Here is a 16,088-nt window from a genome sequence, read left to right on the forward strand (position 1 = left end):
AAACATTATACTGGCAGAACTGAAACTTCAAACTCTTCAAGATGATAATTATGTCCAATGAAGGTGGCATCAACATGTTAAGATAAATTATCCACAAGATTTAACAAGTAAAATAATGACAACAACTGTCAGTACAGAACATGACAGTGTTTTGCTAAAGAAATGTTAGAAAGTGGACTGACCGTAAAAAAAAACCTACAAGGGGAAATAATTCTAATTTACCTGAGATCGTTGATATGCTGCCAGCTGTAGTAAAATAGGAGGTGTCAAATGAGTTATAAAACTATATTGTTACTGCATTGTTTGTAATATTAGTAGCTTTTCTTATTTCACAAGTGCATAATCTTGCTGACAAGAGTCCCTTTAAAGGGACTGATGCCCTACTGGATGAAAAGGATTCATAAGAATCCACAAGAAGTCTGTTTCTTCTGTCCTTTAATCATTTCAAACTGTAGAGTACTGAAACCTTCTCAGGTATTCTTGTTAAACTCCAACATACCAAATTTGTAAACAAAAATATTTTCTTACATATTTTTGTCCACAAGATACATCTGCAAGTTTTCATGTCTTGTATACAATTCTTTGTCATTGCTTTTTGACCTTCAATATGTTTACATGAACAAAAAATGCATTTAATGTCAATAACAGCACGTTAAGTCTGACTAAACCTAAAATGTGGATCATATATTTAAAGGTATACATAACATGATTATTTTTAGAGGGACACTGGATGTCACAATCTTCAATCAGGACCAACTAGACTTCATAAAAGGTCTTTTAGTGAAAACCCCATGTCTATACAACTGTCCATTCTGAAGAAGCAGTGATAAAAGATTTTCAAGATGGCCACCATGGCAACCATACTGCACATCAGACTGGCACTTATTTTCCTTCTGGACCATCTAGACCTTGGATTGAACATGTGTGCAAAGTTTCATGGCAATTCTCCCATAAATTCAGGAGGAGCAACAATAACAGACAATGGACTACAGGTCATTGCATAAGCTCTTCTGGTGTCATAATGACATGCAAAGCTAATAATCTATCTACAGCAATGCCAACAAAGCAGATACAAGTGAAGTTGGTGCTATAATACATGTAAAATACAAACTGAATTATGTAATAGTTTAGTTCCTAATGGCCCTAATGTGAAAGTCTGGGTGAGATTTCTCACATGCATATTTCACAGATTATATAGTCTACCTTATAATCCACCAATGTTTGCAACAACAAAAAACAAAGAATGCATGCAGCAATGTTCAGTCATTGTAAAAAAAATCTGTATTGTATCATTCAATCTGTATTTGAAATTTCAAATTAGAACAAATTCAATGAAAAGTATATGAATACTACTAAAGCATATGATCAGAAATTGACTGCTCCCCCACCCCTGATCTTTAGATATCATCATTGATTTATTACAAAAGAAACATAATTTTTCTTTAGAGACATTTCCTCATATCTGCAAGGCAGTATTTAGTTCTCCTGCTTAAAACAATATTCAATGTGTACAATACTTTCTGAAATAACTAAATGTCTGAATTAAATTTTGTTCCATTTTTGCTTTTGAATTGTGGAATGATCTTGTTTACTGAACTTGTCTTGAACAGGCTTGTCTATAATCACAGTCCAGTTCATGAATACCCAGTGAGCTGAAAATTTCTTATGCCCAAGATTTCAAGGACCTACATTTTTTTTACCTCTGAACCAAACTATTTTTAAGCCCCCCAAAAATGCTGAGGACTCATTTGCAGCTGAATCAAAACAAACATATTCAACCATGTCGATGAAGATATATGCAGAAATTATAAAAAACAGCTGGATCTGCTATCAACATGATTCAAATTAGGTATTCTAATTCTGCTCCCATTTGTCATGAAGTTAATATGGTACAACCAATCAGAGCAGAGTAGGAAGGTCTGATTTTAATCAGACTGGATCTAACATGAAAATATACTTACCATTGTAACCAAGTACTGCACAGAATAATATATACTGTATTACCATCTGGGTGTGACTTTAATGAAATCTTGGGACACTGGTGCTATAGGAACAGACCCAACATAAATTTTATTCAAAAGTGCATGATCCAGGGATTAATTAAAAAAATGTTAACCACTGCCAAAGTCAAAGTCAAAATAATCAGTGATATGGAAAATGATCATACTTTATTACTAATTCACTACGTTTAAAGAGGAATTCATTATCATGTCTAGCAGAGCAACCCAAAGTGTACAGGATACACATAAAGAGCAATCATAGTGTACAGGATACACATAAAGAGCAATTAATAGTGTACAGGATACACATAAAGAGCAATTCATAGTGTACAGGATACACATAAAGAGCAATTCATAGTGTACAGGATACACATAAAGAGCAATTAATAGTGTACAGGATACACATAAAGAGCAATTCATAGTGTACAGGATACACATAAAGAGCAATTCATAGTGTACAGGATACACATAAAGAGCAATTCATAGTGTACAGGATACACATAAAGAGCAACCCAAGTGTACAGGATACACATAAAAAGCAATTAATAGTGTACAGATACACATAAAGAGCAATTCAAAGTGTACAGGATACACATAAAGAGCAATTCATAGTGTACAGGATACACATAAAGAGCAACCCAAAGTGTACAGGATACACATAAAGAGCAATCCAAGTGTACAGGATACACATAAAGAGCAATTCATAGTGTACAGGATACACATAAAAGGCAATTCATAGTGTACAGGATACACATAAAGAGCAATTCATAGTGTACAGGATAAACATAAAGAGTAATTCATAGTGTTTTAAATCTTTTCTTTGTTTGAGACATCCTTCAGTACTTTACTTTTAGCAATGACAAGCTGAAATATGCCTGCTTATTTTTATACCAATAATATCGCTATTATAATATGCATTTATATCCAAAGGGAAATTACTTCAAGAAATGAATTTCTGTGAAATGCTAGCCTCTGATATCTCTAGAAGATTTTTGTTTTATTGCCAAGAATAAAATATGCAAAAATGTATTCATGGAACATAGACGCCCCATAACAGAGTCTTAAATGACTCAAACCTTAACCAAGGTGTTATAAATGTACATACATATGGACAGACAGACAAGGGTAATAGTATATGACCCTATCATAGTTGTCACAGACTACATAAAGGTTCTGCTTAAAGATGTTAACATTAATGACAGTACTAAAGTTGATATCATTAATTTAATTTTTTTTTATGAAATACAAATTTATAACATTATTAAATCTTAACCCTAGGACTAGACGAGTCCACACTATATGCATCTGAAGATACTGTCAGATTGGAGATCATAAATGCGGACTATAAGGCATGCGTGCACACCAAAGGTACTTACTGCATCATCTTTTACAATACTGTTGGTAACCAGAAGTCCCTCGTTGTACCAGCGTTTAGGAAATGGTTGCCATTCCTGTAACAGAAATCATTTAAATTTATAGTTCACAATGGCTAAAACTGAATCAAGCCCACATTTGTAAAATGCATCTAAATTTGTTCTGAATTTTAAGGCAGTCAATCAATACTAATTTTTATTCATATAACATGTATACAATATACAGTTTCTGTGCATCACCTGCAGCTAAGTGCACAGTGTAAAATTTTCCTCAAATGAGGCGTGCTTGCTGATGTGTAACTAAGTTACAGTGTTGGTCTAGAAGATGTTACACCTCTGAATATAATAGCTGTGAGCATGAGAACACATCGGTGTGATGTGAATTGTTATTTTTTTCAGCGTCATTTTCCAATGCACTTCTAAAATATGGAGTTCAATGATCAACAACAACAACAAAAATAACATTTTGGTTATCAGAAACTCTGTAACCACAGGAAACAAGGGCAGAAAAGCTTTGCCAATTTAGGAATCGAGTACAGGAAATGCAGTGCACATACATATATATATATATATATATATATATATATATATATATATATATATATATATATATATATATATATATATATATATATATATATATATATTTTTTATTCAGTAGGTCAGAAGTAAAACAAAAGAGCAGTCAGAGATCATGTGTCTTCTTAACAGGCACTTTGCTGTCAATTTTATAATATCATATGGAGCAACCATACTCTCACATAAAATAACCATATTCATTCATGCATAATAGTCCCATATGGAGCTATCAGCTCACCAATGTATTACAGTCTCATATGGAATTACCATACTCATTCATGCTTAACAGTCTCGTATGGAACAATCATACTCATTCATGAATAACAGTCTCATATGGAACTATCATATTATCCATGTATAACAGTCTCATGTGGAATAACCATCTCATCTATGTATAATAGTCTCATATGAATTACCATATTCATCCAAGTTTAACATGTATCAAACTCATAATAGAGTGTAGCCATCCAGACCTGCCACTGCATAATGAATAATGCAAATCAGGGTCCATACTGTTCAATAAGAGTCACAGAACAAAAGACGGCAGATTTTGATATGTCTTCATTACCTAATAATGTGAAAATATACTTGGTTGTAGTTTTGTTTCTAGCTTTTTTGTAAAGAACTAAGTATTCACCAGGATTAACATAAATGAAACTAATCTGCTTTGTATTGTTTTCTTTACATTACTTAAAAATAATGAATTGAAAACAGGTATCTATTTCAATAAACAAATTTTCCATGTTGCAATTTTAATAATCCATTAGCACACCACTAATAATGTCTGAATAGTACGTCACAAAAAGTGTGACTGTGATACACGAGGGTCTTAAAAAAGGTGACTATTGTGAAAGATGAATTCTTGTTTTTTCTCCATATGTTGTATAAGGAGAAGAAATGGGTTTCATGTTTATTAATATGTCCTTGATAATAAAATGAGTATATGATAAATGAACAAATCTGAATATCTATTTTCATAAGACTAAATACTCGCACATTTCACAAGTGTTCATCCTTAAAAAGAATATTAACCTGTTATGAATAAACTTCTAATACCAAGATGCCTCCAACAGTTCTGATTGATTGTAATAAATTTCTATTAACTAGATGTCCTGATATTTCAGATTGACTGTAACAAAATTCTATTACATGTACCTAGATGCCACTGACTGTAAGTAAACTTCTAATTAACTAGATAACACTGATAGCTCAGATTGACTGTAATAAACTTATATTAACTAAATGCCACTGAGAATTCAGACTGACTGTAACAAGCTTCTATTAACTAGATGCCACCGACACGTGTAGTTCAGACTGCCTGTAATAAACTTCCATTAACTAGATAACACTGACAGGTCAGACTGACTGTAATAGAGTTCCATTAACTAGATAACACAGATAGTTCAGATTGGCTGTAACAAACTTCTATTATATAGGTATCACTGATAGGTCAGATTAACTGTAATAAATGTCTATTCACTAGTTACCACTGATAGATCAAATTGACTGTAACAAACTTCTATTACCTAGATACCAATGACACATGTAGTTCAGACTGACTGTAATAAACTTATGTTAACTAGATATCACTGATAGTTCAGACTGACTGTAATAAACTTCTATTAACTATATGTCATTGATAGTTCAGACTGACTGTAACAAACTTCTGTTAACTAGATGCCACTAACACATCTAGTTCAGACTGTCTGTAATAAACTTCTCTTAACTAGATATCACTGATAGTTCTAATTGACTGTAACAAACTTCTATTAACTAGATACCACTGACACATGTTGTTGTTGTTGTGGGGTTTAACACCATTTTTCAGCACATGATAGGCTATACATGGCGGCCAGTATTAATGGTGGATTAAGAACACGGGAAAACCCTGGAAAGAACCACCGACCCATGAGAAGTTACTGGCAAGCTTTCTCACATACCCACATTGGCTGAATCCGTGATTCGAACCGCCACAGACAGAGGTGAGATGGCTGTGATCCGTAACGAAGAGCACTTTAGACCACTCGGCCACTTGGGGCCCCAACACATGTAGTTCAGAATGACTGTAATAAACTTCTACTAACTAGATAACACTGACATTTCAGATTGACTGTAACAACTTCTATTAGCTAGATGCCACTGATATTTCAAACTGACTGTAAAAGAAAATCTAATTACTAGATGCCACTGACACATGTAGTTCAGACTGACTGTAATAAACTTCTGTTAAGTAGATGTCACTTATAGTTCAGATTGACGTAACAAATTTCTATTACCTAGATGCTCTTCGAGATTACTAATAAGCTAATGTCAAGGAACAAATCAACACCACTTCCAACTACCTTCTCTCCAGTTGACCTTCCGGACATGTTTGCAAATTTCTTCCGTGACAAAGTACAAACCATTAGAGATAAGCTTGACACCACAATTTCAATTGACTCGTCATCACCATACAGTTGGGATACAGAATTTGAGCGGCAACCATTAGCAGCATTTGAACCTGTCTCTATGGATTTCGTATGTACAATCGTGATGAAGAGTGCACCAAAGTCATGTGAACTTGATCCAATTCCAACATCACTGCTTGCTTGAGTGCTTAGATCCAGTATTGCCTTCACTAACTGATGTTATTAATACCTCTCTCTCAGCTGGGGAATTCCCATCATTTTTCAAAACTGCCATTGTAAAGCCTCTGCTGAAGAAACCAACACTAGACCATAACGATTTAAAGAACTACTGCCCAGTTTCTAATCTCCCATTCATTTCAAAAATCTTAGAAAAGGTTGTTCTATCCCAGCTTGTATCTCATCTAAATTCAAACAGTCTTTAGCAATGTACAAGCTGCATATCACCCTTGCCACAGTACTGAAACTACTCTTCTAAAAGTAGTTAATGACATTCTCTCTGCGTTGGATAGCGGAAAGATTACAGTCCTCACCTTCCTTGATTTGTCTGCAGCATTTGACACAACAGACCATGATATATTACTTCACCATCTCCAGCATGTATTTGGCATCCATGATACTGCCTTACTGTAGTACAAGTCCTACTTGGTCAACAGGACACAAATTGTATCTGCAAATGGAATATACTCCAGCCCAGTTGATCTATGTTGTGGTGTTCCACAAGGGGTCTGTTCTTGGACCTGTTCTCTTCATTCTGTACACTCAGTCGCTCTCAAGTGTCATAGATCATCATCCAGTGTCTCACCAATTGTACGCTGATGACACCCAAATATACAAATCTAGCCACCCAACTGAAGTTGATGCTACCATCCAAGGTGTAGAGAGGAGGTGCCTTTCTGATGTGAAATCATGGATGACTTGTAACAAGCTGCAGAAGAATGATGATAAAACTGAGGCCATTCTGATCACAACACAAAGACTTTCTCATTCACATCCTTTAACTCAAACAATAAATATCAGCAATGCCAACATTAAATTCACACAATCAGTATGAAACCTAGGTGTTACTCTGGACAGTACTCTCACATTGCACCAACATGTCATGAACATATGCAAGGCTGCATATCTTGAGCTGAGACGCATCAGCTCAATTCGCAAATATCTTTCAATGGATGCCACTAAAAAACACGTGTGTTCATTAGTACTTTAAAGACTGGACTATTGTAACTCAATTCTGTCTGGTTCATCTCGATATCTACTACAGAAACTTCAAAACACAGCTGCTCGGATCATACTTCAAGTACCACAATCAGAGCACACCTCCCCACTGCTCTGTACCCTACACTGGCTATCCATTCGATCCAGAATCAAACACAAAATGTGTTCTCTGTGCTACATTTCACTGTCGGACTCTAGTCCAACATACCTATCTGACCTCACTCATGTGTACACACCAGCAAGATACTTACGCTCCTCTTCTGACAATCGTATACTCATTATTCCCACTATGAAAACAAAGTCATATGGACAGCGTTCTTTTGCATACCAGGGCCCAGCAACGTGGAATGAATTGCCCACTGAACTTAGACACAAAGACACAGTGATCACATTCAAGAGGGCTCTCAAAACTCACTTATTTCGACTGCAAGAACAAACTTAAAGACCTAATAATGTTTCCTACCTGAAATATTCTCAGCATGTTTTTTTATTTTTTAATGTTTTTCTAATTTATGTTGTTTGTTTTTGTAATAATATTATTACGTTTTTTATCTTATAGGTGTTGTCTAATGTTGTAAAGTGCTTAGAGCTTCTAAAGATTAGGCACTATACAAAGTCCTCATTATTATTATTATTATGCCACTGACACATGTAGCTCAGACTGACTGAAATAAACTTTTATTAACTAGATGCCACTGATAGTTCAGACTGACTGAAATAAACTTCTGTTAACTAGATAACACTGATAGTTCTGAGTGACTAATAAACTTCCATTAACTAGATAACACTGACAGTTCAGACTGACTGTAATAAAGTTCCATTAACTAGATAACACTGATAGTTCAGAGTGACTGTAACAAACTTTTATTAACTAGATGCCACTGATACATGTAGTGAAAAATGACAGTAATAAACTTCTATTAACTATATGCCACTGATATTTCAGATTGACTGTAACAAACTTCTATTATCTAGATGCCACTGACACATGTAGTTCAGACTGACTGTAATAAACTTATATTAACTAGATGCCACTGATAGTTCAGACTGACTGTAATAAAGTTCCATTAACTAGGTAACACTGATAGTTCAGACTGTCTAATAAGCTTCTATTAACTAAATGTCACTGATAGTTCAGATTGACTGTAACAAACTTCTATTAACTAGATGCCATTGACATAAGTACTTCAGAATGACTACAGTAATAAACTTCTATTAACTAGATGCCACTGACATTTCAGATTGACTGTAACAAAAGTCTATTAACTAGATGCCACTGACACATGTAGTTCAGACTGACTGTAATAAACTTACATTAATTATATGTCACTGATAGTTCAGATTGACTATAACAAACTTATATTAACTAGATGCCACTGACACATGTAGTGAAAAATGACTAATAAACTTCTATTAACTAGATGTCACTGATAGTTCTAACTGACTGTAATAAACTTCTATTAATTATATGTCACTGACAGTTCAGACTGACTGTAATGCTAAACACAAGATAAATGACACAGCGTGTATCTTTTACTAAACTGCTGCGAGTGCAAGCTTCTAATATAAAAAAATAAAGAAAAAAACTTGAATGAAATCAAAGCACAAGTTATGTGAACTTACAAGATTCTGTGTGGTTAATAGATGACTGCTTTCAGTGAATGGAATCAGTGTTACATGTGTTCATCTGACAACCTGTGATTGTGATTTCAACATACCCTTACATACCAAAAAGTAAAAGCATATGTACTGGCGTAATTGGCACAATACCTAATTTATAGGCATGGCCACCATGGTCCTCTATCCTAACATACAAAATCTAATCATAACTTCATAAGTGAAGCTTCATAATTATCATGAACTCGGTTGCATACCGAGGTAATATATATTACCAACCATAGATTCAATCTGAATGACACTTTAACACTCACAAAATTTGAGTTATTTTATTCATAATACTAAAATCAGATTGATACAAATCTGGTTGCAGAGAATACTTTAAATAACATGATATCCCAACAAATATTGAACACAGTGTTACCAATTTTGAAAGCTTTATGCTGTATACTTAAGTCATGCTGCAAACTGCATAGACCCAGATATGTCATCATATAATGTGCTGGCAGATCTGGATCTATGCAGTTTGTTAAGAGTAAGTAGTAGAACAAACAACATAGACCCTGATCTGCTGTCAAATTATAGGAAGGCAGATTCAGGGTCTATGTGGTAGTACATATGGTAACTTGAGTATAACAGTGATAGGCAGTATTGAATACTGAAAACATTTCTCTTTGTTAAATCTTTCTTCTTCATATTATAACAATTACTTCTTTTAACTCACTGCCTTAAATGTGTCAGTTCTGGATATCCCAGAAAGCAACATCAGAAAATTAATGACAGAAAGTTCTTAATATATATTTAGGTACTTCCAGGTAAAATGTATTATTATATTATTATATTTATTATTTCAGTATAAAAGGGTTTCACACTGGAGTAGTGGACACTTTTAATGTACATTAACATGCTAACATTAATTTGTACCTCTGCAGTTTTCAGCTGAATCCAATGTGCCAAAGTCTCAGCACATGCAAAGCTTGTGGCTTCCCCATTTGAGAATGAGAGTTACTCTCAGGTTTAGACATTTCTTCCACCTTCTTGATCATCTTACTACCTTGACGAAGATTTGTCTTACAATATTAAATGTAAGAAGTTGTGTGCTCATTTCTAATGAATTTCATTAAACATGATGATTAGTTTCAATATTTTGCCATTCAGACCTTGCAAGAGCTAGATTATTCTACTGAAAATTACCATAACTATCAAAAGATAAATCCATGCTTGAATAATAATAATAATAATAATAATAATAAGAAGAAGAAGAAGAAGAAGAAGAAGAAGAATAAGAATAATAATGTCTTCACTTAAAGAGGGTAACACAGATAGGCCCATATCTCATCATTACGAAGTTTTGGAAAATATTTAATAACTATATATTTGGCTAATAATAAGTGTGAAGTGGCAAATTTCTGGTGATCTAACAAGATTACATTAGTTGAGACCAGTGAACCATTAATTAGATTTATTGAGACAGGCGCGTATCATATCGCCATACTACCATGTACAGTAATGTCCTTTAGAGGGAAAATTTTGTTCCTAATTAAGCATTTGTTTATACAGCATCCAGGCAGACTATTACGGACAAGGAAAACTTCATTTTTCATGGTAAAGCTGTCACAGTTGAGAAATCACAGAAACTCTGTTACTCAAACTACCAGGTCAAGCTGACCCTGACTTTGGTGCCTCTGGAAAAAGGTGGCAGAGATATTTGATTCTGATTGGTTACGTTAAATAAGGGGCATATTTCCCACACAAAATTTTCTAAGGTTTTTAAAATTGCCACATCGGTAATTCTAATCAGTCTAAGCTTTTCCTATAACAGGAAACCCAAAAAGTAGGACTCCGGGGGATTTGCGAGATATTCCTCGTAAAAAGAACTGTTGTCCAAAGGGGACTATTGTCGAAAGGAACCGATGAACTAATTTGCCGATTAGAGGGAGGAACATTGAAAGCACAGGTAGTGTGACAATTCCATGTAATTTGTTGATGCCATATATAATGCTTTGCTGAGGTTATTTACTTTTAGTTGCATGAATCTTTTTTCTACATTCGTGTAATAATTTGCTTTATGAAGTATAACTGTGTTGAGTTTATGCATAGGAAGTCGTACATTAATCTTCTTTAGATAAGTTTGACGAATTGTTTGAATTTGTCATCTTGTTTGCATAAGAATTATGTTCTAAGAATTTAATGCATTACATTAGTTACTATGATTACGAGAATCCATGTGAACTTGCCGAATTTAGAAGATTTCACGTATGATTAAGAATAAGTGTGTATTGACTGAAATGATTTAGTAATTGACTGATGTGATGTATCCTATTTATTCGCTGTGTAAATTGAGGCTGGCTCAGAACCCCAGGCCTCGTGTATGTGTTAATGTGTAAGGTCAAGGCGTAACGAATTAGCCATTTGACTAACTAGGGTCATTATAGGACATGTGGAGTCGACTGATAGCCTTAGCATCTGTTTAGCACTGATAGTGAAATCTGATAATGAGGGAGAATAATGAAGACTTAACTGTTTCATAAATAACAGGAAATTTAGGTTGTTTCTATTTATATTTATTTAAAAGGGGGAAAATAGCTCCTGAGATGTATAATCCTGAGACGTATTTTCCTGAGACATATAATCCTGAGATGTATTATTCTGGGAAGTATGATGTAATGTTATCCTGAAACGTATACTGAGAAGTATAGAGAGAAGTGCAGTGAGACGTATAATCCTGTGACACAATCCTGCGACGCATTAATTTCTGAAACATATTCTGAGAGTATCCTGAGACGTATGGTGGAAAGTATCATCCTGAGATCCAAGCGTCTGAACAGCTACAGTGGCCGCAGAACAACTGAGGATGAACAGGTTATGCAATCATACAAGACATTGACTTTGATTGTTCACTTGATCCTATGATGAACTAAATCTATCAGTAAACAGATCGGCTATTTTATTTAAATCTATTTGCGTTTTCTTTGTATTTCGGTGAAAGTTAAATTTCTAAAAGCAGAGTATATTCCTGGTGTAATGAATTTTCACAGTGTTTTTATGTAATTGATTAAATTGTTTGTTTACATGTATGGGGGCTTGTGTTGGTTTGTTCTACATACCTGCTCAGATCTCTATCTATTTCACCTATAAGTTTCACCACTTATATTTATATTTACTCGAACCGAGCAATAACATCGAGGGCGGTCAACCCCTAGATAACGAAAACCAAATTTGGAGGGACACCCACCAGGGACAATTCTCCCCCCATTACAATAAGCCTACCTCATACTTTTGGACAAAATTATTTGATTGGCCCTTAGTCTTATCATAAAACAGATACTGTATCCTATGACCAAATGTCCTGACAAAATCAATGAGTACTCAGGAATCAGGATTAAATGATGTTTGGCTGTAAATGGCTTTGAATACAGCAGTGTATGATTTGAATGGGGCTTTATGCAAGTGTTAATCTGGACCTCTTTAAAGCTGCATGGGGTAGTAAGTACATAGGTATAATAATTGATACTCTAAATGAAGGTAAACAAAAAGAGCATACATAAACACAAGGAACACTGGAAACCAGGAAAATCTATGAAAATCAAAATCTAATCCTTTACTTAGGGTGCATTCAGTACAACAAAAGTACAGCACCAGCCTGAGGGGGTGATTTAAACTCTCTGAAGCGGATCGTTGAAACAAAACAGCATTAAAGTGCTTGTAATTATTATGCACCACTGACCAACCAAACACATGCAACTGAAATTTGAATGATACTTTAATGGTTACCTAAGCATGTAATTTATATAATATATACTTTATATGAAATTTGTAGACTTTCAAGCCTTAAGTTCCAAAATGATTGTTGTTAACCAACTGAATACAAATTTTATTGCTACATATCATGCTAAACAGAGCTGATTGGCATCACTGTTTAAATCTGCATGCAGAAAATGCCTTTACATTTGAATATTTTTTGTACTCAGAAAATCCAACACATTCCAGACAGCATGCTGGCAGCTTCATTATATGCACAATTAATAAACAATCTGCATACTGAATTCCTGATCTAAAGCCTTTTATGTGTAATGAAGCAGGTTCAGGTACTAATCTGAATGACAAATTAAGTGAGACCTGTAAATCTATACTTCAATAAGTGGTATAATGATTATAATAGCCACCCATTAATGGGACAGTCAGTTCAGTAGGAACTCAATTTCATTTTAATTATATCCTGTAACAATAAAACACAAATGGGACAGGTAATATATATCATGATTAATTATGAATTATCATTAATCTGATGAACAGGAAACAGTTGTATAAGCACTTTTGAAGATAGCTTAAATTCAATACCTGTCACTGTTCAATTATCTCCAAAAACATGATATGTGACAGATCATGCAAACCACAAGAGAGTTGAACTGTGGCATAAGAGCATTTCTGCAATAAATTTCAGTTCATTACCTCCACAAGCTTTATTATACAAGATAATATAATGACCTAACGATACCAAGGCAATCCACAGAAACCTCAAAAGTGAGGAGAGTGTTTACGAATGTATTAAAGATCAAGAAGCTGTCAATCAACTGATACATGCTCTAACAGAACAGTTCATGTAAATGGACCCAACCAGGTAAATAAATAACATGCATTGTAAATGGACCCAAACAGGTAAATAAATAACAAGCATTGTAAATGGACCCAAATAGGTAAATAAATAACATGCATTGTAAATGGACCCAAACAGGTAAATAAATAACATGCACTGTAAATGGACCCAAACAGGTAAATAAATAACATGCATTGTAAATGGACCCAAACAGGTAAATAAATAACCCATGGCCCTATTGCATTTCATTTTCATAAAGAAATACGATTTTAAAAATTGCCAATGAGTAGGAGACAAAAAAAACAAACTGCCATTGATGTTGTAACAAATGAGATTGAAATTAGATTTTATTTGTATTAATTTAAATATAGAAACATTAATAGCTGAAACTTGTACTAAAACTTAATGAATTAGCTGCTGAACCAGATCAGTTTTAGAATGCTAAAACTGTCCTAATCAGAAACAAGAGGCCTAAGTTGTCTTGATATATCACTCATCTAGTCAATATTTTCCCTATCTCAAAAAAGTATGGCCTTTGGCAGTTAAAGAACTTGTCTGAAATTTTGGATAAGCCAACACAACCAGTCTCATGAGAATATCTTCATTGATAATGTCTATATGGTAGTAACAAAGTCAACTCATCAAAACCCCAAAACCCCAGTGTCGACTACAAGCAATCAACCAACTAATATCCATGGCTTTTGTAAATATTCAAGCAAGCATGTTTCTTTGGAATATGTTATCAACAGAGCATCAAACATGTTTGCTGGTCAGAAACCAGATCACCTCATAAATGTGCACAGATTTTGCTTACAAACCATCTATCCCTTGATAACTCATTTCTGGACACTTGTTACACAGGGTCAGGCATGGATCCCATTTTAGATATTTAAAAAAACTGGCCCCTTATTACATGAAAAAATCATGATCAAAATGTAGTAAAAGTAGTAAATGAAACTTTGATATATTACTCATTTTATCATCAAAAATGGTGGTTAGTGCCCAGAAATCTGATTCTATATGACATTCAAAACTTTTAATAAAAATCAAATATTCTGTTAAGTTTTCAAAACCAAAAAAAATTATCAGCAAACTTTACAACTGCTCTGGTGACCTATATGGTTAAAGTGTCCACCTCAGATGTGGGAGGCTGCAGGTCTTAACCCTGTCTGAGTCATAACAAAGACATAGAAATGGTACTAGCAGCTACCTTGCCTGATGCTCAGCATTAAAAGGTCAGTGTTAGGACTGGTTGGCCTGGTGTCAGGATAATGTGATAGGGTGGGTTGTTGTTGTTGTTGTTGTTGTTGTGGGGTTTAACGCCATTTTTCAGCACACGATAGGCTATATATGGCGGCCAGTATTAATGGTGGAGGAAGAACCCGGGAAAACCCCAGAAAGAACCACCGACCCACGAGAAGCTACTGGCATGCTTTCTCACATACCTACATTGGCTGAATCTGAGACTCGAACCGGCGCAGACAGAGGTGAGATGGCAGTGATCCGTAACGGAGAGCGCTTTAGACCACTCGGCCACTCGGGGCCCCGTGATAGGGTGGGAGATGATGCTACATGTCCACGGCATGATGCCACAGTGCCTGACATCACTATAAACTGCCACACTGCAGACATTATAGCAACATGATTAAAATTAATAAAGCTATGCTAAAAATCTGAATCACACATACACACACACACACACACACATACACCTGATACATCCATAGTATAATTATGTACATGTAAACTGTATAACATGAAATTAAGGCAAAACACTGTAGAATAATTAAAACGTACAAATATATATTTGCCTACCTTTCATGTGTTCTAACCTTTGTTCACGGTTAAAGATACCTTTGTTTGAGCACCTCTGCTTTATACAGTAGTATATATGTCTGCCTTATGTAGAACCTAAAATCAGGCCAAAATATTGGAGGCAGCAAGATCATGCCAAAATCTGCACAGGGAAAAGGTTCTGTTCTCAGATTACTTGGGAGAAGAGCAAACAAAGTGTAAACATTGATGGCTTGCCAAAGAAAAACACTTTTTAGTGACATAAGATAAGTCTGCAAAGATTACCAAATTATTTAAATGTGTACATGGTACACAAAAGCCAAACAATAGTGTTTAATCAAACTCAACCTTTTCCCTAATCAATGCATTAAACTTTCAGTTTACAGACTGCCATTGATATGTATGCCGCTGACAATGTTCATAGCTGTAACATCACTCAAGAATAAGGAGCAAGATTTTTCAAAGATAGTCAAATTTAGACTGAAGGAAAGGTCTAATTATTCCT

General features: G+C 34.6%; 1 protein-coding gene and 1 long non-coding RNA gene across 2 annotated transcripts in view; one reads left to right on the top strand and one right to left on the bottom strand.

Annotated features, from left to right (window-relative positions):
- Nucleotides 1-16,088, bottom strand: part of LOC149796166 (uncharacterized) — a 140,033-nt gene that overhangs the window by 62,331 nt on the left and 61,614 nt on the right. Inside the window, exon 4 of the mRNA XM_089966106.1 lies at nucleotides 3,377-3,451. Within this exon, the coding sequence (XP_089822232.1) occupies nucleotides 3,377-3,451 (75 nt within the window). The remainder of the gene's footprint in view (nucleotides 1-3,376; nucleotides 3,452-16,088) is intronic.
- On the top strand, nucleotides 9,029-12,269 carry LOC149796167 (uncharacterized). Its single transcript, XR_016422496.1, has 3 exons — nucleotides 9,029-10,277; nucleotides 11,015-11,149; nucleotides 11,768-12,269. It is a non-coding gene; the product is annotated as an uncharacterized LOC149796167 (long non-coding RNA).

Source organism: Sinohyriopsis cumingii, chromosome 7 (assembly GCF_028554795.1).
Source record: "Sinohyriopsis cumingii isolate HCF-2022 chromosome 7, ASM2855479v2, whole genome shotgun sequence".
NCBI classification, from domain to species: Eukaryota; Metazoa; Mollusca; class Bivalvia; order Unionida; family Unionidae; genus Sinohyriopsis; species Sinohyriopsis cumingii.